Genomic DNA, 22330 nt, shown 5'->3' with positions numbered 1-22330 from the left:
AGTTGGGGTCATATTTACGCGCCGGAGACTTCCACTCACTATTTTAAAATATATATATATGTTTCGTATACCGCTCGTTAAAAACGAATAAGAAAGGGGGGGTCACGACGTGTTATTCCCGGACTCCCCTCTGACAGCAGACAAGAACTTAAAAAAAAAAAGCCTCAATACAAATCTCAGAAATGCACAAAATTTGACACATCACTTGTTTTTAGCCGTGCTCCCACTTCCGGGTCACATGCTTGTGTTTGTACCGCGTCGTCCAATGGGCGGTCGACCCGCTTCCGACGCGTCCAATGACAGAACACCTGACCTCAGAGGGCGGAAGTGAAGTTCGGTTGCTTCAGCTGCGGCGTTCGACTCCACGATATCGTCGTTCATGAGCTCGATATAACCTCTCGTGCGCTGTTATTCTACGGTAAGCAGTCGGATTATGTGCCGAGTTCGGCTGACGTTTCATGTGTGTGTTCTGTGGGGGAGCAACATGTGACGGACCGTGTGTACATACTATGGCCAGTCGCCAATCCTAGACGCTAATGATATCTGCTCCTTGTGGTCTGATGGCGTGTTGACGGTCGGCGCGATAAGTGCAAAACCTCTCATGGAGAAACTGGAACGGATCCTCCCGTTTTTAAGTCTGTTACGTACGCCTTTGACAAATTGTTTATTTTAGTAAAATAAATAACGTGGTGGTAATATTTTTTTCTACTCGCTTTTCTATATATATATTTTTTATTATTATTATTATTATTATTATTGATGTGTCAAACATTTCAATGTTGTCCCCCTAAAACTGTTTTTCAGCACAGTGCCTAGTGCAGGGGTGGGGGGAAACTACGGTTCGGGGGCCATATGCGGCCCGTAAAGCTTTTTTTAACCGAGCCCTCCGAACTTGAAGAAATTATATTAATAGTCGGCAAGTCATAAAAGTAGCTGTATTTCATCAATTTTTCCCCCAGTGTTTTAAGAGCCATTTCAATAAAGAGCTACGTAACGTGGGGCTTCAAAGACAACGATTTTGATGAAACTTTGCATTTTGTTGATTTTCAATTGACATTTTTTTTCCTCCTATGAGGTCACAACACTCCATCCATCTGCTGCTGCTCCAGCGCGCCCCCCTCTGTCACATTTTACAACCCATTGTGGCCCCACCAGTCAAAAAATGTTTCAACATTGTTACCCTAAAGCCATTAATAACCAGTGTTGTTGGGATTACCCCATAAAAGTAATCCACCTACTGATTACTCATTTAAAAAGTAATCTAATAACTCCTTTAACTACTTTGTTTAAGAAGTAATCAATTACTAATTACTTCAGTTAAAAGAAGACAAAGTGACAGTTGCTCAGTGCTTTGGAATGAACTTTATTAAAGTGCAAATTTTGCAATTCCCAAACATGAATGAGCGTTTGCTCTCCGAACACAAACTGCACATTTCACAGAACAAACTCATGCACAGCACTGGCGCCTGTTGCACAGCCCATATTGTTCAAACAATAGATCTCAAAAGATCTCATCCTGAAACCGTCTTGTTTCCCCGCACGTAACGCAGAACGAACCACAACATTCTTCGATTGACACCAGGTGAACTCAAAATAACGTTCGTATTTCCAGCTGTCAAGCGCAATCCGCTGTATTTTCTTTTGCCGCCACAAGAGAAGAATTTTGGATCAGACATTTTTATCTTGTAAAATATTTCGGAAAAGTAATGGAATCGTTACTTGGTAAAGTAATTATGATAAATTTACCAGTTTTGCTACATTAGTATGTAGCAAAACTGCTAGAAAAAAGAAAAAAAGTAGTTTAATTACAGAAGTGGATTACTAAAAAAGAATCCAGAAAATTAATAAAACTCAAGTCATAATCAATTTAAAGAAATATTGTGTTACATAACTTTATTTTTCTGTCGATGTCATTATAGAATGTAGCAGGGTTTCTTTTGTTGTTGTATTTTTTGTGAACATTTCACAGTACACGAGATGACAGATATTCACAACAAGGTTATGGTTTTCCGATCCGGAGTGAGTTGAACTCCACTCCGCGTTTACCCGACACTCGCGCCGTCTCTCAAAGCCGCGATTGGTTTTTCTGTTTCGGTCAGGCGATGGTGCGGCCCGTGTGGGCGGTGCTTCGCTGTGTCTCCAGCGCTACGTCAAAGGCGAAGGCGACGTCGAGCCTCCCCAGGACGTGCACCTCGGTGTTCCTGAGACCCAGCAGCACGCTTGGCCCTGCATGTTGGAGGAGACCTCTGTCCAGGTGAGCTGCATTAACTGACTGGCCCTCAGCTGCTCCGGGTTGTGGCGTCGCGTGGCGGAAGCATTAAGCTAGCCAAAGAGCTACTCAAAGCTACACGCAGCGTTTTGTTTACCGTTACTTTTCCTGATTGTTGCATTTTACACGTTTAAAGCTCGAAGGGCAGCGGTTGTTTGTTCTTTAATTTTGCATGCAAAACAATACAATTTGGTAGCCGTGTGCAAACATGACTGATTTGACTTGGTTAAAATGTCATGAAACGCACCATTGTTGTATCAAATTGTACATCCCTGAAACTTTGATTTTGTTTGACATTTAAAGTCATTCTGAAGCGACGTCACAGCGGAAATAAACAATTTAGCCGAGTAAATAAAAAAAAATTAAATATAAAAAAGGGAAAATAAAAGAACTAACGAAGAAGTAATGATATAATTCAGTCTGTGCGTTAGTGTAGCAACATAACAACACTGACAGCTAGTTTATGGCTCATTACTATTATTATTATTATTATTATTATTATTATTATATTGCCATGCAATAGTTTCTATTGCGTCACATCTTTTGATAGCTGATCTTCCTCCCTCGTGCGTTGCAGTGAAACGACCCTGCGACCCCCCGCTAAAATGCCGGAAATCACGACGGATCACCTGGACGAGAAGCAGGTGCAGCTCCTGGCGGAAATGTGCATCCTCATCGACGAGGACGACCGCAAGATCGGAGCGGACACCAAGAAAAACTGCCACCTCAACTCCAACATCGACAAAGGTTCCGACTTCGCCTCCTTCCCAATGTAGGCGGCCGTTATATTTTTGCCGTGTCGTGAAACTGTGACCCCCCCCCCCCCAATTGTCGCCACCAGGCCTGCTGCACAGAGCCTTCAGCGTCTTCATCTTCAACAGCGAGGAGAAGCTGCTGCTCCAGCAGAGGTCGGACGCCAAGATCACCTTTCCAGGTAAGCCGCAGATTAGCCTTGATCCAATCGGGAAGAGGACGCTTTTCTCTGTACTCGGTTCGAGATTAACATTTATCGGAGATGTCATAATTATCACTCCATCATTTCACTTCAGGGTGCTAGGGCACTACCCCAGGAAGCCCCTCACTGAATTTCAGTAATTTCTGATGTAGCATTTCAGAATAAAGCTCATCCAAAAATGTGCACTTTTTTTTTACATTTATTATTCTTGATTTCAGATGAAAATATTTGGAGAATTCCTAATTGTCACTCCATCATTCCACTTCAGGGTGCTAGTGCACCACCCCAGGAACCCCCTCGCCCCCCAAAAAATAATACCAGGAAATTCTGATGACGCATTTGTACTAGCACCCTGAAGTGGAATAATGGAGTGACAATTCTCCAAATATTTTCATCTGAAATCAAGAATAATAAAAGTAAATAATGCACATGTTTGGATGAGCTTTATTCTGAAATGCTACATCAGAAATTGCTGAAATTGAGTGAGGGGGTTCCTTGGGTGGTGCACTAGCACTCTGAAGTGGAATGATGGAGTGACAATTAGGAATTCATCAAAAATTTTCATCTGAAATCAAGAATAATAAATAGGAAAAAAATGCACATTTTTGGATGAGCTTTATTTTTAAATGCTCCATCAGAATTTCCTGAAATTCATTTAGGGGGTTCCTGGGGGGTGGTGCACTAGCAGCCTTAAGTGGAATATTGGAGTGACAATTAGGACATCTCCAATAATGTTAATCTCAAACCAAGTACAGAGAAAAGCGATTCGATCTCGTTTCCCCATTGTGTACAGTGATTACCGTAATACCTGGTGTACACGGAGCTAGCAAAAAGCGCGAGTGCCTGCTGGCTCGACCGCTTTTGTCGAACCGTCGGTTGGCTTGACCACAGTGGCCACAACGGAAGGATTGGAGAGGTTGTGTTTTGGTGGCCCACCAAATATCGTGGGCTATGTAGAAAATGAAGCGAAGCAAAGTTCCAACAAAATCGGGGTCTTTGCTCTTTATTTAGCTCTTTATTTAAAATGACTCTTAAAACAAGGAATGATGGGAAATTGCCATTACATTTAAGTGAAAACCTGTGCGCTCTCCCACTCCCTGTGCTGCAGCCCCTCCTCTCACCTAGTAAGCACCAGTGTGTGCTTTTCCCAACTGCTGCCACCTTGTGTCAAAAATCATCAACGCTCAGTCTAAATAATAATAAAAAACAACAACAACAATAGGATTCCAACGCTGAATGAAACCACTCCTACAGTTTAACGAGTGTTGGAGAGTAATCTATTACTAAGTAATCCACTACTGTAATTAAACTACTTTTTTGATAACGGCAGTAATGTAACGGGATTACTCTGGGGGAAAAAAAAAGGTAACTATATCATAATCACTTTATCAAGCAACGATTCCATTAATGTTGTGAAATATTTTTGCACGCTGAAAATGTCTGAAATTTAGAAAAACAACCGAAAATAGATTATCTACGAAACAAAGTAGTTATAGAAGTAATTAGATTACTTTTAAAGCAGTAAACAGTAGTTGGACTACTTTTTTTGGAGTAATCCCAACAACACACAATGTAACTGAGAAAGTTTACTTCAGGAGAGTGTAGTAAACTGGTTGTGTGTGTGTGTGTGTGTGTGTGTGTGTGTGTGTGTGTGTGTGTGTGTGTGTGTGTGTGTGTGTGTGTGTGTGTGTGTGTGTGTGTGTGTGTGTGTGTGCGCAGGCTGCTTCACCAACACGTGCTGCAGCCACCCGCTGCACACAGAGCAGGAGCTGGAGGAGGAGGAGGCGTTGGGAGTGAGGAGAGCTGCTCAGAGGAGGCTGGAGGCCGAACTGGGAATCCCCATGGAGCAGGTGGGAGGCGGCCACTAGGAGGAGGAGGAGGAGGAGGAGGACCACGACGCGGTCTCGCCTCCCTACATCTCACCCCTCTCGTCTTCCCACCGCCACCCCAGGTGACTCCGGACGAGATGACGTACCTGACCAGGATCCACTACAAGGCCCAGTCGGACGGCGTGTGGGGGGAACACGAGATCGACTACATCCTCTTCCTGCAGAAGGTGAGCCGCCTTCATCGCACGCCTCGGTCCCCGTCTCTCCCGTTGCTTCCCCTCGTTGGCCAGATTGCGCCAGGAAATGGAAAACGCTGTCCAAAACGCCGACCTCGGTGTTCACTCAAGAACACTGACTGTGTGTTCTATTATGTGGACTGGCCTTTCCTGGGATGCTAGTTTCTGATCTTCAATTATTTTTCTCATAAAGAAAATGTGTAAAAGCTTTTTTTAATATGAGTATATATTGGGGCTGTCAAACACTTATTTCTTTTAATCGCAATTAATCACAGAATCTTCATAGTTAACTGCGATTAATCGCGGTTTGAATTGCGTGTGTGTAAAATTCTGTCTTGTTGCATGTCAAGGCAGTTTTTACCCCATGATGTAAAGTAATTCTTACCAGAAATCGGCCAGAGGGGCCGACTACGGGTTGGTAAAAGGGACAAAAAGGCTTCCACTGGGTTCACGTCGGATGCGGAAGCGCCGCGCCCACGGAATTGCACACCAGCCGCAGCCCCCCCCCGTTCACACCAGACGCACGTTTCTTTCTCCGCGACGGTCAACAAGCGCTTCTGCTCAGCTGTTGTTCGCTCCCATTCAGAGCTATTTTTTTTCACATCGTCCACCTTGACTTGACGACAACTCCCCTCTGCCCCTCTCTCGCTCTTTCCCCGTTTGTTTGTGTTCAGACGCGCAAAACTCCGCCCCGAAGCTAGCCCACTCTGTTGCTCTCTTTCGCGTTTGTGTGCGTGTGTTTGTTTGTTTCATCTCTCTCGCACTCTGTTTGAACACGGACAAATATAAAGTACACGATTATGATCGCATTTGTCATTCGCAGGATTTTATTTTGAAAATTCCTTTTATTTTGAAGGACTTACCGGATTTTCTCCTCCTTTTGTCTTGATGCGTGTCGTTCGCGGCTCGCGCACAACATAGAGCGGACGCCGAAATGAGCGCTGCACGGCGCTAGCCGGCCGCGGGAGCGAGCGCCGCTTTGCGTCTGGCCTGACCGACGCCATCGGTTAACGAGGGCGCCGGAAGGCAGGGGGCCTTTTTCCTCGGCGCTTCCACTTCTGGTGTGAACCCGGCCACACGTTTGAAATACAAATTTAAAAGAAATAACACGTTATGGAATCTCGCGGTAACATATCAGATGACCGAGACAAGCGCCTTGACGTGCGTCAAGAGACGTAACGGAGAGAATCCGGTCATTTTTCAAAATAAAATTGTTCACTCAGATAATGAATGAAACGGGATTCATTTAACAACGGGACCGGCACTGGTTCGCGGCCTGGTACCAAATGACCCACGGATCGGGGTCATTCGGTACCGCGGTCCGTGGTACCAAATGACCATGGACCGGGTCCGGTGGTTGGGGACCACTGTTCTTAAAGGAACTCGAAGCAGACGTTGAACTCTGTCGTTTATCCACACCGTCTTTTCAGGAGCGATCTTTCTTTCTGTTCTCTGTGGCGCTTGTTTTTAGCGAGCCACTGCTTGCGGCGCCACACCAGGCCAGGCACAGGTACTACATCGTTTTCAGTCGTTTCCAGCGTATCCATGTAAACAGGATTTTTTTTTTGAATTTTTGTGATTTTTTTTTTTTTTTAAATACGGCTTTGTGTAAACGCACTTTTTTTTTTCGAGTGCAGTTTCAAAAAGATGCGATTTAAAAAAAAAAATCCCAAAATATGGAGTTGAATTGTTTTATATTTTTTTTTATCGTCACTTTTATCGTTATCGCAATAAATGCCAGAAATTATCGCGATAAAACTTTCAGCCCGTGTCGACCCATCCCTGACATATACACATGAACAAAAAGACATTTTAACCCCGAGCATTTTTGTGTCCGCCGTCGTTCCCTCAAAAAGGAGGTGGAGTTGAGCCCGGACCCCAACGAGATCAAGAGCCACTGCTACGTGAGCAAGGAGGAGCTGCAGGAGATGCTGGAGAAGGGCAAGCGCGGCGAGCTCCTGGTCACGCCGTGGTTCCGCCTCATCGCCGAGACCTTCCTCTTCAAGTGGTGGGACAACCTGCACAACCTCAAGCAGTTCATGGATCACCACCGCATCCACCGCATGTAGTCGCAAGGCCACCCGGGGGTGCTGGGGGGGGGGGGGGTCGAGGTCGAGGTCGAGATCACCCTCGGACACTGCTGCTGACGACGTAGATCCCACTGGCTTTTCTCTTTCGGGACTCAATAGTCCTGAGTGTTGTGGACCTGCCAAGCTCCTCCTCCTCACCCAGAAACGGACGCTGAATGTTGGACGTTGACGCCGTAACTGTAGGGTTTTTGTTTTTTTCCTAGATTCAAATTGAGCACAGTTTTGCAAATGTTTGTATCTGTAGAACTCTGCTCGTAGAGCTGCTAGTAGTGATGGTCCACGTGGGTGAATTTGCGGAAGGGGGGGGACTCGCACAACCCGCTAATAACGATTGTCCATGATTGTGGTGAATTTACGAAGACGCAGAAGGTGGAAAAAGGCAACGGACGCAACCTATTTTTCTATGAACGGGTAAAAGTGCCTGAGGACGTAATTGTGCATCGTACTGTTGAGCTGTATTTGTAGACCTTTTGACACAATAAAGTTGGTTGCACTCATGTATTGTTTGGTACTAAAAAAAAAAATACTTAATCAAAACTACAACGCCGTGATGAAACCTTTTGGATTATTAGAGATTGAGTCACAAAGTAACATGAAGTGAGATAAACGGCGTTTCATTAGGCCCCAAGTGGTGGTGTTTGGCGTCTGCCAGCAGGTGGCAGCAAAGGACTTCACCACCAATTTGCCCGCGTAATCGTCAACAAAAGGACAGTCACGCTTGTATCGAGTGTTGTAGGCTTTATTAGCAGCTCGTACACCGTTGCGGATGCGACCGTCAACACTTTCGCGCTCGTCCAGTTTCTTAAGCTCACTTCTTAGCAAATAAACGGATAACGATTTAAAAAAGGAAAGAAAAAAAAAACGCTTACGGTGAGTATCATCGTATCATCGCACCGAACAGAAAATACTCTTGCATATTTTGTACTTTAATACTGAGTTGTTTTTTTTTATTTATTTATTTATTTATTAATAATCAACGCTCATAAAGCCTATACAAGTGGACCAAATCTCCCAAGTCCATCAATTCCATCCAAGGACTCTGATCGCGTAAACTTGGCACAAAAAGTCATTTGTGGCAGAGGCAATTTGTGATTTGCAGATTATTATTTTTTTGTTGCGTTCACTCCCCCTTGAATGAAGAAAACTGTGACATTGCCAATGTAAATTTCGTTTCTTCTAGTCCACCAAATAAGTCAATGGCACCGCGTCGGAAGACGAGAAGCTTTTTGTCAAAACAAGGGAAATAATCTACCGACACAAATTTCCTCACTTTAAAGACTAAAAAGAGACTTGACCACAGTGAGCCACTGATCCAGACTGGCACCAAAGCATACAATTATATGGCTCTCTATATATATATATATATATATATATATATATATATATATATATATATATATATATATATATATATATATATATATATATATATAATTATATATATATAATTATATATATATATATATATATATATATATATATATATATATATATATATATATATATGTGTGTGTGTAAAAAAAATAATAATACAAAAAGCAACCCTTTGTATGAACTCCTATTTTCTACTGGTGAGCTGGTCGCAGGAGATTGTTAAAGGAAGTAATGTGTCGGAGTAATAAAATTCATATGCAAAATCAGCAGCGTTAAAAAAACAAAAAACAAATTGGGAGTACGTGCACAATAAGCTTGCTAACAGTGCTAAAGCTAGTTTGGAGCGTCATGATAATATACACGCTGCAGGCCTGCGAGGTGTTGCTGGATTCATCCGATAAACAAAAATAATTTAAAAAAAAACGGAGGTTTGGCAAAAACGAATAAGCACTTTGTCCACCATGCAAGTTCTTCTAAAACTCTGGAATGATCTTCTCAGCTGCTCCCGCAAGTCATGGGGGGGAAAGGACGCGCGGCCGTTTATTCGGGCCGCGTCGTTTAAATGTAGTGAAGCGAGAGACGGTCGGGATCGTGACGCCGGGCCTCCATCCGGGTTTCTTGCTCTCGGCTTCGGGTCGCCTCCCCCCTAGGGCTTCGCCGCTGCCGGGTTGTTGGGGTTGTTGGGAGGGAGCAGCTTCAAGGTGTTGAAAAAGTCCACCAGCTGAGCTGGAACCTCTGCCAGCACGCTCTTGGCCAGCGCTTCCCGGGGCCCCTTTGTTTGTTTGGATGGAAAAGACGGGAATGAATTAGAGAGAGAGAGAGAGAGAGAGAGAGAGAGAGAGAGAGAGAGAGAGAGAACATGAGTAGATTTTCAATCATGAAGAATTGAGGGATAAATGAAATAACGAGGTGGAAAGTCAAGGAGACGACGACGATGACGACGGGCAGAAACTCGCAGCTGCGGTAGGTCTTTGCAGAAGCGGTTCTTGGTTAAAGGTTGGAAATACAAACACAGATTCTGTGTCGGTTAGTGTGGAGACAACCCAGAAATGACGACTATTCAGAGAGCTTGAGCATAAACTGCTGACTTGCGATGCACGGAGGAGGTTCCCCGTCGTGAGAACGTGATGAAGCTAGAAGTCCACCGTCATTGTCATTAAAAGGTCAGGTGTGTGATATCCGGCCTGATTTATGATTTTTTTATATTGGTAAAAACTTAAAATACTGCCCAGAAAGACGTAAATAAGAAGTGATTATCCACAGTACCAAAACAGTCATTTGTTTTTCCTACCCTTAGAACGGTCCTCCCATACAGTATATAAGCATATCCATAGATCAATCAGGCTCTTGCTCCCAGTTAGCTGCCATCTTGCACCACCGTATCGTTAGCTTAATAGCTAACCTAAGTCATATTTAAAAGTTTTTGGCAAAACAAGAAAAAACATATTTTTTAGCCAGCACATTGGTAAAGTTAGGCAGATATCACAATTTGGCCAAAAAAATGACTTAGGCAATTATGCTATTAGGCTAACGGTATTTCTATGGAAGCCTGGCATGGACAACCCAGCTGCCTGACAGCGCGTTTGGTATTTAGGCTGAACGCTGGCGTCCTCAAGGATACCAACGAAGAATAAGGTGAACAAGGTATCCAGGTTTGGGTGCGCAGGGCCACCGTAGTTCACTGGCAAACTCAGGAGAGGGAGGGAGGGAGAATAAAAGACCCGGCAATCTAAATTGTAACCACTTGATGTCGCTGTTTTTTTTTCTCCAAAATCTCCAAGTATTACACACTGGACCTTTAAGTATTTATAAAAATCTGTCACCGTCAAGTTTTCACCAGCTCGTAATGCTCTGGGATCTCTGACCCAAATGTAAATACTTCCTTACAGATGTGTATACGGTTTACTTGAAAGCATGCGCGGTAAATATCTGGCTGAAAGAGAACAGGTGGAAAACGATGTAGGGGGGACACACAATGAGAACAGCAGCCAGGATGAGCTGGGATAACTCATGCAATAGTCTACAAAGGCAGGTGGAGGGGACGGTTGGGGGGGGGGGGGGGGGGGGGGGGGACTGAAAGCAAAGCCAAGCAAATGAAATGGAAAAAGTGGCAGTGGGATTTTAGGGACTGAAATATGTGGGGTACCCCCTATGATTGAGTGGGCTGGTGGGGAGGCTTCAGTTTGAGTAATGTGAAGAAGGAGGCCAGTTGTTGAGGGAGCTCAGCCAGAACACTCTGGGCAAGAGCCTGCCGGGGGGCCTGCAAAGATACATAGAGTAGAGGTACTTAACAAATAACATAAAAGGCACAGCTAGTGGGTGTATGGGGTTTTTTGGTGTGTGTGTGTGTGGGGGGGGGGGGGGGGGGGGTGCTTTCAGTGGTTGATTTTTTTTTTTTGGGGGGGGGGGTCAATTATCACAGCTTTACCATTATTTTATTTTATTTTATTTTTTTTTAGCTTTTAGCACGTCAAAAAAGCGAAATGTCGAGTCAAACAGAGAGTGAGCAAGCAATGAATTGAGCAAGCCAACAAGGGAAACCTCCTCCGACCATCGGTCGATCCCTTGAACGCTGCTTGCAGCTTTACTGTTTTTTTTTTTGTTGGTTTTTTTTTAGCTCTTAGTACGTTAAAAAGGGGAAATGTCGAGTCAAACAGAGAGCGAGGAAGCAATGATTTGAGCGAGCCAACGAGGGAAACCTCCTCCGACCACCACTCACGTTCTTGAACTGACGGAACGGCACGAACTGCACGATGTCCCGCATGGCGGTCTCGCCGGCCATGGAGCGGAGGCGCCCGTCGTCGCCGTCCAGGAACTCCATGGCGCCGAAGTCGGCCCCGCCCACCCCCACGATGATGACGGACATGGGCAGGCGGGAGGCGTTGACGATGGCATTGCGCGTCTGGTCCATGTCGGTGATCACGCCGTCGGTGATGATGAGCAGGACGTAGTATTGCTTTTTTTTTTGTTGGGAGGATGGGAGCAAAAGAAAGAAAGAAAATGGAATGAAAATGATCCAATTTCACTGAATTGGTCCAGAAAGAATAACACGAGCACTGCATTGAGGAGTGACTGTGCTTTTCAAAGGAGGAGTCTATTTTCTTCAATAGATAAAAACGCACTTTCGAAATGAAAATGTTAAAGAGACGCAAGACCCAGATAATTTGATTAAAAAAAAAAAAAAAAAAGAGAGACTAGATTGAAACGCGCTTGTGTTTGATCCTCAGTGCCCATCAGTGAGATCATTAGTAAAGAACAGTTTTTTTTTAATACCCATTTTCCTCCTTCAATTTGTTCCAGGATATCAGCTTTGTGAGTAAAATAAAAAGGTTTCCCAGGTTTCACACTGAGTGAGTATCAATAGGTAATGAGACTCTATCGTCAATATTAGTCCAAAAAGTGTCATTTTATTGTATATTTTTTTGGTTCGGTTTGGTTGGATTTTTGCCTTGGCTCAAAAAAGGGTTGAAAAACACTGCATTATTGCTTTCCAAGTGAGAATTCACACTTTGCTGCAACTCCAACTCCAGCATGTGCGAGTGGAATATAGCGAGCAAAAGTAGCCAATGAGGCAATAGGAAAAGTCAAGTATCAAGTAGAAAAGAAAAAATAAAATCAAAGTAAATAAAGTAATAAATAAAAGAAATGACGTGAAATGAAGAAACGGCCACTGGAGTAACGGGTGGTGGTTATTTCTCCTGACAGTTCCATGTTGCAACTGCGTTTCACATCACGTGAACGTCCGTCTGGCGTTTTTTGGGCCGTAAACGCACTACATTCACATTGTGCAGTACCACCTTTGCGCCACTAGATGGCGACACACACCGTGTCATAACTGCTCTTTCATGACGACGACTGTTCCCTGTGACCCTGAAGTGAAGTTGCACTGTGCGCTTTTTCCAGAATAGAATAGAATAGAATAGATTAGAATTTATGCATGCAATGACTATTTTCTATGTACATCTGAATCTTTATTGTGTTTATTTCATTGTATTCTTTCCGACTCAATTTTTTTCCTCTTCAACTGGAATAACAAGCCTAAAACCTACCACCTCTCCTCTTTCGCGTATTCTTCGCGCTACCCCCAAGCCTGTACATTGTATAGCGGTGGCAAAAGTATTCACATTCTGTACTTGAGTAAAAGTATGGATGCTTGTTTAAAAAAAGCAATACATTCATTGATAAGATGAGGCACTCCTTCTAAATTATGATGCAGTTTTATATTCAACATAACAGCACAGGGCTGGGCGATTAATCGATTTTAAATCACAATTGGATCTTTTTTTTTTCTTTTTTTTTTTTTTTTAGTCAAGACGATGTTAAAATAAAAAAAAAGAAAAAGGAAAATAGTAAAATCCATTTTCCTCTGGCAATGCTACCAGGCTGTTTGTTGCTTTGCGGGCTGTACATGAGGACAAAAAAATCCGGTGTTTCGGATAAACTCACTACTATGCTAACTGGCTACCTTTGTTTACTCGTCTCTGTAGTCGTCCCAGCTAGGTCAGATGTTAAAACCAGGAAGTGATTCCGTACACTTCCCCCGCCATTACCTGTTCGGAAATTATTGTTCCAAAGTCACGTACGACGTACGACGTGCGCTTGTTCTTGTTTTTGTAGCATATTTAACGAGAAAGGTCACGTGACCCCTGTCGCAAAGTGCCCACTGTACATCAGAGATGAAAATATCACAGCCCCTTTCCACGTTTGTGCTCAATGAGCAAAATCAGCAATAGACTTCTGTTACCAAAAAATAAATAAATAAATGAAAAAATTTAAATCGAAAATTGAGTTTTCAGAGAAAAAAAAAAAATCGGAATCGAAAATTGAGTTTTCAGAAAACAATAAAAAAATAAATAAATCAGGATTTTATTTTCGTCTATAATCGCCCAGCCCTACAACAGCATATTTCAAATAGCTCCATTTCAAGCAATAGCAACTGTAGCAATAATCAGTAAATAACTTTTAGCAGAATTTGTATCTTTTAAACACTTTTAACCACAAAAGTAACTAGCATGTTTTCCCAATGCACGGAGTAGAAAGCACAGATCAGATATCTGTGCACAAATGTAGCGAGTAGAAGTGAAAAAGAAGCACTCGAGTAATGTACCTGAAAAATCTGCTTAAGTACAGCAACAAAGTATTTGGACTTCCTCACTTCAGCCACCTCTCATAGTGTGGTAACCTTCAAAGATTGAGCTGTGTCGAACACTCACCGAGGCCGTGGTCTGCTGCAGCGCTTGGTTGGCGAAGGCGGCCACGTGGTTGATGATGGGGGAGAAGTTGGTGGGGCCGTAGAGCTTGACCTGAGGGAGGCACGCCCGGTACGCCTCCACCACGCCTTCGATTCCTGCGCAAACACGGGAGGGTGATCCCTCGAAAGCGCTGGGCCGACGGTCTAACGCTTACCTCAAGGTGCGGCAGTGTGTCGAGCAAACCTGCGCAAAACGGGTTGGAAGGGTTGAAGTTGAGCGGGAACTCGTGGGAAACCTGTCGAGACACAACGCACAATCGCCGCTGCGTCAGTGTCGTCGGAAACCACCGTTGGCTCGCCACGCGGGGAGACGAGTCCCGATTTTAATCGCGGTGTTACGAACGGATTCGTGACTTGATCATCTCACCTGCCAACTGGGAGGGATCTGAGCTCCAAAGCCAAAGGCAGGAAACATCTTGTCACTGAACGGCAAGGAAAGGGGGCAAGGGGGGGGAAACGGTTAAAGTGCTTCAGGTGTGTGCGTACAGCCGTGGGACAAAAGTCTTTGGACAACCTTAACTCAATTCCATTGTCCCAATCGTCATTAAACACTTGATGGATCATTTTTTGTGTGTTGTTTTTCTCAAAAGGTTTGACCGCATCAGAGGCACAGAGACCAATAGGATATTGTTATGTTGTTTAATAGGACACCTAAATTATTGTCGTTCTTGTGCTCTTGTTGTGTGTAAAATCTCGCCTGATTTATGATTTTTATAATGCTGAAAGCTTAATACACTGCCCATAACTACAGTAATAAACATGTGTAATCGCAGTGCAGCCAAAGTCATTTGGTTTCCCCTACTCTTGGAGTGGTTCTCGTATGTACATAAATATATGTTGGAATATCCGTGGATCAATAATGGGTCTCGCCCGCAGCTAGCCGCCATCTTGCACCACCATATTTCTAAGGAAGCCCGGAGTGGACAATCCAGCTGCCTGACAGCGAGCGCGTTTGGAACGCTGGCGTGCTCAAATAAACCAACGAAGAAATAAAAAAAAAAAAAAGTGGACGAGGTATCCAGGTTCGTGCGCGAAGGCAACCGCAGCTCGCTGGCATGCTCAGGAGGGGGAGGGGGAGAGAAGGTGGAAGATGCTACGATCTAAAATGTAACCGCTTGATGTCGCCGCTTCTTATCAGAATCTCCAAATGTGACACACTTATGACAGATATATTCATGATGCTGATGCTAATGCTAATAATGACAATAACAATGACGATACAGTGCATCAGAAATGCACAAGGTGTCCAAAAACTTTTTTCCCCCCCACTATTGTGTATACAATAAACATATTTATGTATCGTATTGACATTGAAGGGAGTGTGCGCACACACACACACACACACACACACACACACACACACACACACACACACACACACACACACACACACACACACACACACACACACACACACACACACACACACACCTGTCGTAGTCCTGGATGACGTTGCCCACGGACCAGATGGCCGACAGGTACTCGTTGACGCCCTGGGGGCTGATGTAGTGCAGGGACGTCGAGGACCTGGGGTCGCCGTTGGAGCCCGTGAAGTCGACGGCCACCTGCCAATGCAAAGTCGTCCCGTCAGGCCGGCGGAGCGGAGCGGAGAGGCACGACAGCGCCCCCTGCCGTCGCTCGGCGGCGCTGCCCAAAAAAAACGGCTGGTACTCACGGTGAAGTTGATCTGGCAGCCGCCCATGATGTAATCCAGGAAGGAGTACTCCTTCACCACCTGAAGAAGAAGAAGAAGAAGAAGAAGTAGAAGAAGAAGAAGAAGAAGAAGAAGAAAACGGAAAAATTATATTAAGAAAAACGACAAGAAATAAAACAGGAATATTTATAGACTAAGAAAGGGAAGAAAAACAAGATATTTGCATTATATTGATAGTTTCAATATTTTACCAGTTATGTCCATAGAGTATTGACGGATAAATGATCGGCACAATGGACGTCACCTGGCAGAGCTTGACGCTGACGACCCCGGAGTTCTTGTAGCCCTTCTTCTTCTGCTTCTTCTTGCTGTTGACGCACTCAAACTCGGCCTGCCGGGAAATTTTTTTTTAAATTTTTTTTTTTTACTCGCCAAGAAACATCTTCGCGGAAAGAAAAGCGCTTAAAGCTCCGGCGCCGTTGTTCGCGATGGAGAAACCCCCCCCTACCGGAGAGGATCGCGACGCTTCCTGCAGCCGCGTCATGGTGGCCTCGAAGACGCCGATGAGGTCGTGCGAGCCGTCGCTGTCGTAGTCGTAACACTCCACCTGCAAATCAGTTTTGTTTTGTTTTTTTAAAAAAAGACGTGAAAAAAACAAAAACAAAAAAAAACAAAAACAAAAACAAACCGGCAAACTGTTGGAAGCTTTCACACAAAGAGTACGAACCACTTGCAGGGTCGGTTCACCCCCCATTGACTGCTTTTTCAAATGCCAGCGTTCAATGCGACCCGATTATTTGCGTTCTCATCAAAAGGGGGAACTGAGCCTCGATGGGGAAAAAACAGACGCAGCCAAAACCTTTAGACTGGAAAACCACGGCTGTCAAACTCTGGCCTGCGGGGCCAAATCTGGCCCCGCATCATACGAAATCGCTACTGGAGCCGCTAGCCCGCCGCTAGTCTACAGCCCGCGTAGCGCTAACACTACAAATCCCAGAATGCTCTGCTCAATGAGAGCAGGATGTTTATTGTAGGATATTATTATTATTATGATGACTTCATTGGTTTATTGTTGCAGTGTTATTTTTAAATGTATTATCAGCCTACAGGTTTATTGTTGAAATTTAAATCAGAAGGCTGCAAATAAAGAAGAGAGGTTTTTTTTGTTTTTTTTAACTTGAAATTCAATGTCGCAGTATTGAGGAATTTTTCATCTAGTATCGAGCTTTGCTTTGTTCCATAGTCGGTGTCCAGATAAAAAGGTTGACCGTTCAAATCTGGAGGATGATTTTGTTGCAAGAAATATCAACGTCGGGCCGAGACTTTGTGCAAATGTAACATTATTTGAGTTTGACACCCCTGCTTTACATTAAAAAAAACAAACAAACAAACAAACAAAACAAAAACATGCAAGCGGAATTCATAACAACTAATGATGAAAATGCGTTCCTGACGCAAGCAGGTGACGGACGTGTAGAGGAAGTCAGGTGACCCCGCTGGAGTTGTGTGGGTTTGTTTTTGTTTAAAAACTGCACACAAGGGAAACTCACTTGTCCCGAGCCGACGGATGCGCCTTCCTTCCTGACAATGTTTGCTTCGGAAGTTAAAAGAGCTTTGCGTCAACCGTCAAGACAGCGCGACACGGCGTAAAGAAAAAAGAAAAAAGAAAAAAAAAAGAAATAGAAATAAAAATTTAAAAAAACAATCCATCGTTTGCTTTTCGCTGTGAGCGTGAGGAGGGGGAGGAAAGCAGCGGATTAAAAAAAAAAACAGCTTTTTCTTTTTTTTTTTTTTTTTTTTAAAAGTGCAACATTCCGGCTGTGCAAAGTCACTGGAGGTTTAACTGAGTTTAGGATTAAGAAGAGTTGAGGGTACTTTAATGGGTTTGTCCATGTCTCCCGCGCAGAGCGACTGCAGGGGGATCCGGAAGGGCCTCCACGTGGGGTTCAGGTTGTTCTTCACCACCTGCGGGGGACAGAGTTGGCACAAGTCAGAGCCCTGCAACCACATTTATGGCTTGAAAGACGTTTTAAGAGGGAAACTATACATTTCATTTAAAAACTGCAATTTGACGGTCGGGGGGGAGGGGAGGGGAGGGGGAGGGACCACAAAAAACACACAATTCTTCCCTGCTCATTTCATATTGAATTAATCTATTAATATACATCTACATCTATTTAATGGGGAGCTTTGTTCTTCACCCTGCAACTCACTCTGTGCTGTCTGCCACTCTAGACTTCTTCTATCTCTCGCTCTCTCTCTTCCAACTTTTTTTTCATACTTCCTTTTGACCCCAGCCTAAAAGGTCAAAGCGCATACTAATAATAATAATAATAATAATAATGATAATAATAATAATGGATTGGATTTTATCGCGCCTTGCAAGGACCCAAAGCACTTTTACATTGAACCCATTATTCATTCACACCGCATTCACACTGGTGGTGGTAAGCTAGCTACATGTGTAGCCACAGCAGCCCTGGGCCAGACTGACGGAAGCGTGGCAGCCAATCTGGGTTAAGCGTCTTGCCCAAGGACACGACGGCAGGCTGGGACGGAGCGGGATTTGAACCGCCAACCTTTCGGTCACTGGACAACCCGCTCTACCGCCTGAGTCACAGTCGCCCAGACTGTGGCTCTGACCTCTGACCCTCTGGAGTGCGGATCCGCTCCAGGTTTCTTCCCACAGGGGAGGTTTTTTTTTCTGGGCCACCGTCGCCCCCTGCTGCTCTGGAGGGTTTCGGCTGGGTTTTTTTTTTTTTTTTTTGAGCTTTGACACGCCTTTGGTTGTGATTTAGCGCCGCACTTATTGATAAACAATTGATTGATTGATGTTCTCTGGCCTTTGCTTTCTAAAGGTTAAAAAAAAAAATACACCAAAAAGTGAGAATTCTGGCGTATTTCATTTGAACTGAAGAGTTGAGGAAGGGGAAGTAGACAAACTTTGATTGATGCAGCTTGTTGGGTTTTTTTTTTTTTTTTGTGGTTTTTGCAGATGTAACTGCAGCCAGCCGGGACTGAACTTTAAACTCAACAATTCAACCTAACCATGATTTTCCTTCACTTTCTAAACAATTCAAAACTTTTGCACGCAGTTGCACCCGAGTCCTTCTCCCATTTACGTGTCATTTCCTGTCTCCACGCCGGCGACGGAGACGTAACGCCCGCCTGTCAGACGCGACGAGACGGCGCGAGCGAGTCGCGGTCGGCGAAGGAGAGAGCGGGAAGTGAGTGGAGAACAATCAATCTGCACTCTGACATTTTCACCTTGGTTCCCGTTTTAGCGACGAGACGAGCAAATCGTTATTGCAGAAGCAGCGGTTGTAGCGCAAGTCTGTGGCTTCCTCTCACACACACACACACACACACACACACACACACACACACACACACACACACACACACACACACACACACACACACACACACACACACACACACACACACACACACACACACACACACACACACACACACGGGATGTCAAACAATTAAAAAAAAATTTTAATCGCGATTAATCGCAGAGTGGGGATAATTGGGTTCATTGCTATATTTGCCGTTGATGCTGCGAGCACGCATTGATCCTGCCACTCTCGTGCGTGTCTATTGCTGCTGTTGGTTTAAATAAAGTTTATTCTATTCTGCGAAGGGGTTCACCTCCGTCCTGTGAGCCAACTGCCATCCGGTTGCCGTCTGCTTGTAGAACTCCAGGTACGGATCCGACTTCCCGAAGAAATCCTGCGAAAAGCGGAGATTGGGTGAAAACGTGGCGGCGGCGGCCGGAATAAGACGCCAGCCGACGCCGACGCCGACGCCGACCTTTGCCCCGGTCGTACCTTGTTGTCCAGCTTCCTGGCCTCCACCTCGAAATTCACCACCCGGTTGTCGTTGATTTCCTCGGCGCTGATCTGCAGAGAGCGTCGCCTCGTTAGCGGCGCACGCGAAACCCCGCGACACAAAAAAAGCACTCCCTCGGACGGACGACTCACCGTGATGGTGCCTTTGCCCGCCGGACCCTTGTTGTTCTTCATCACGAGCGGCCGCGTCAGTTTTTTACTGGACACAACCTGACGGGCAGGGGAAGGGAAAGAACTTGAGTTGAAAGGGATGGGAGGGACTGTAAAGCAGTGGCGACAACACAGACCCAAAACAACCGTTCGGCGTCAGTTTACACAGCGCGGCAACTTCTTATCGGCGACACTGAGACAGTGGGTGTACTGTTGCACATCAGTGTGTTTTCACCACGTCTCTTTAAAATACTTCAAGCGGAGGCGGGGGGAAGGAAAAAAAAGTCGTGCCCAGGGGTTGGCAAAAGTATTCGCATTCTGTACTTAAGGAAAAGTACAAATACTCATGTAAAAGAATACTCTTGTAAAAGTAGCAGCGGTGCCGATTCAGCGCCTTTTCACCAATAAAAGTGGCAAAGCACTTACGTACGTACAACAGTGGCCCCAAAGCAAAGCTACTGTCAAATAATCACCCTTTTGAAAGATGACCCAGTTTTACATTGAACTACACAACTTTGAACAGAATTTGTATTTTCTTTTAAACACAAAACTGACACATTTTTTTTTCCAACGTAAGAAGTTTGTGTACGAATGTACGGAGTAAAAAGGTAAAAAGTCGTCAGAGAGAGAGAGAGAGAGAGAGAGAGAGAGAGAAATAATCGGGTAAAGTACAGACACCTGAAAGATGTCCTTTAGGTACGGTGACAGTGCACTTGTACTTGGTTACTTCCCACCTCTGGCCGTGCCCTACCTGGCCCAGGGTGATCTCCAGCTGGCCCAGGAAGTCGTCGTCGCTCAGGTCGACGGTTTTGTTGTCGATGTCGTAAATGGCGAATATCAGCTTCTGCACCATTTCGAAATAGTAGTCGATGACAAACTTCTTGGCAAACTTGGGGTTGAGGCAATTCTGGACCTTCTCCGTGCGCGCCACCTGTGGAAGGACACACACACACACACACACACACACACACACACACACACACACACACACACACACACACACACACACACACACACAACATATTTTTTATTTCGTAACAAATGTGCAGTCTCGTAAAAAGTCAAAGTACCGATAGAACCCCCCCCCCCCCCCCAAAAAAAAAAAAAAAAAGCTGAGGTACTCTAAAACGATCTCCCTCTAAAATATAATTCAGTTTTATATTGAACTAAACAATAAACAGCTCCACTTCAAGCAACAGCAACTGGAATAACAGTAATAAGTGTTTGTATCTTAAACACTTTTAAACACAAAAGCATCACGCAAGTTTTTCCAGTGTAAGTAGAAAGTACACAGGTAGATAGATAGATAGATAGATAGATAGATAGAGAGAGAGAGAGAGGGAGAGAGAGAGAGCGAGAGAGAGAGAGAGAGAGAGAGAGAGACTTTATTGATCCCAAATTGTGAAATTGCGCTGTTGCAGCACAAAAAAAAAAACAATGCAAGAAAAAAAATATATACGGTAATTACAGTAATTGCAAGAAACATTTGAGTTGAATCTACTGAGTTGAGTACAGAGAATAACAAATACAAAATAAATGTAGGAAGTGAAAGTAAAAAAAAAAAAAAGCAAGCGGTCACAAAAAAAAAAAAAAAAAAACTCAGGGGGGACGGGGGGGGGGGATTAGTACTGGTACTTCGGCGCTTCCCACCTCTGGATTTCCGCCAATAGACGTTTCAACCAGAACTGACCTCGAACCACTGGGAGTCGGTGGTGTTCATGAGCAGCACGCACAAGGGGTCCGACTTGGAGCCGATGTCCCGGTCCAGGAGGTGGTCGCAGGACACGGTCAGCTCCACCTTTGTCACACACTGGGCAGCCATGTCTGACGGGCGACGCTGGAAGTGACAGCGGAGAGAGAAAATGTTATCCGTGTGAACGCATTGAAGGGCGGGGGGGGGGGGGGGGGGGGGAAGATTCAAGCTAGCTTAAGTAGCTCGTAATTAAAAGCAATGTGGCTAACGCGTTAACACAAGCTAATGCGTTAAGCCCTGTACGCCTAACGCTGGAATACAGGTGTGGCTGTCTAAAAAATAAGAAGAATACAGTCGTGCAGAGCTTTGGAAATGGGCCAAATCACACGGGCTACCGTAACAGTAGCGGGTGCACTGTACAGGCGCAGGAGAAAATCTTCTCATAACGCCGACATACACACCCCGAAAAAAACAAACAAACAAAAAAAAAAAACAGCGCCGCAACGCTCTAAAAAGCAGATGACGTCACCACTTTAATACTACATACACTGTAGAACACCGCTGATTTATTATGCCGAGTGGACCAGGAATTGACATGGAAAGTGTGACACCAGGATCAAGGCTTGGTGTGGGGAAAAACTGACACTTAGCAGTGAGAGAAAGTAAGTAAAGTGTCGCTGCGGCTGGCGGACAGAATGCATCAGGAAAACCACATTCATGCTAGCTGCGCACGAATTAAAGAGGGTTTATTTTTGAGTCTTACCTTTGCGATCGACAGCGTAACAAAGAGTAAATACTGTGAGTCGTAATCCCGTCGTCTTTAGAGTTTTCAGTCCACCAAGGAAGGAGGCACCGCCCACTTTCTGCCGTAACGCTGAACGTTTACGTAACTCTACGGCACGCCCACCGTGTGTCACGCACGCTTTACGTACTCGTTTCGGCCGGCGTGGACCGTTGAGCGGCGCTTGGATC

The 22330-nt window shown here is 44.7% G+C and overlaps 2 protein-coding genes across 3 annotated transcripts; one reads left to right on the top strand and one right to left on the bottom strand.

Annotated features, from left to right (window-relative positions):
• The first annotated feature begins 150 nt into the window (after window positions 1-150).
• idi1 (isopentenyl-diphosphate delta isomerase 1) lies at window positions 151-8386 on the top strand. Its single transcript, XM_076043160.1, has 7 exons — window positions 151-418; window positions 2100-2254; window positions 2847-3016; window positions 3111-3203; window positions 4944-5074; window positions 5176-5280; window positions 7146-8386. Exons 2-7 carry the CDS (start codon window positions 2103-2105, stop codon window positions 7356-7358), a joined length of 864 nt encoding a protein of 287 aa, XP_075899275.1. The 5' UTR covers window positions 151-418; window positions 2100-2102; the 3' UTR covers window positions 7359-8386.
• A 514-nt stretch (window positions 8387-8900) lies between these two features.
• On the bottom strand, window positions 8901-22271 carry cpne3 (copine III). 2 transcript variants are annotated; one of them, XM_076043154.1, is made up of 17 exons: window positions 22122-22271; window positions 21356-21502; window positions 20417-20596; window positions 19648-19725; window positions 19495-19566; window positions 19316-19396; window positions 17534-17623; window positions 16167-16265; window positions 15963-16049; window positions 15680-15739; window positions 15436-15569; window positions 14372-14426; window positions 14189-14240; window positions 13967-14100; window positions 11473-11709; window positions 10900-11013; window positions 8901-9525 (listed from the first exon to the last, which is right to left on the bottom strand). In XM_076043154.1, exons 2-16 carry the CDS (start codon window positions 21485-21487, stop codon window positions 10903-10905), a joined length of 1602 nt encoding a protein of 533 aa, XP_075899269.1. In that variant the 5' UTR covers window positions 21488-21502; window positions 22122-22271; the 3' UTR covers window positions 8901-9525; window positions 10900-10902. The 2 variants fall into 2 exon arrangements, with proteins under 2 accessions (XP_075899269.1, XP_075899268.1); XM_076043153.1 differs by lacking the exon at window positions 10900-11013.
• Between the last annotated feature and the right edge of the window lie 59 nt (window positions 22272-22330).

Source organism: Nelusetta ayraudi, unplaced genomic scaffold (genome assembly GCF_046127955.1).
Source record: "Nelusetta ayraudi isolate G7.1 ecotype Tasmania unplaced genomic scaffold, CSIRO-AGI_Nayr_v1 ptg000073l, whole genome shotgun sequence".
NCBI classification, from domain to species: Eukaryota; Metazoa; Chordata; class Actinopteri; order Tetraodontiformes; family Monacanthidae; genus Nelusetta; species Nelusetta ayraudi.
The sequence above is the reverse complement of the archived record's forward strand: the minus strand, read 5'-3'. Positions and strand labels throughout refer to the sequence as shown.

Excerpts from the sequence above, each read along its gene's own strand:
- idi1 (XM_076043160.1), top strand. The coding sequence starts at position 2,103 with ATGGTGCGGCCCGTGTGGGCGGTGCTTCGCTGTGTCTCCAGCGCTACG. Across the intron at positions 2,255-2,846 it reads TGGAGGAGACCTCTGTCCAG|TGAAACGACCCTGCGACCCC; the intron begins GTGAGCTGCATT and ends CGTGCGTTGCAG. Across the intron at positions 3,204-4,943 it reads CGCCAAGATCACCTTTCCAG|GCTGCTTCACCAACACGTGC; the intron begins GTAAGCCGCAGA and ends GTGTGTGCGCAG.
- cpne3 (XM_076043153.1), bottom strand. The coding sequence starts at position 21,487 with ATGGCTGCCCAGTGTGTGACAAAGGTGGAGCTGACCGTGTCCTGCGAC. Across the intron at positions 20,597-21,355 it reads CCGACTCCCAGTGGTTCGAG|GTGGCGCGCACGGAGAAGGT; the intron begins GTCAGTTCTGGT and ends GTCCTTCCACAG. Across the intron at positions 15,570-15,679 it reads GCTGCCAGATCAACTTCACC|GTGGCCGTCGACTTCACGGG; the intron begins GTGAGTACCAGC and ends TTGCATTGGCAG.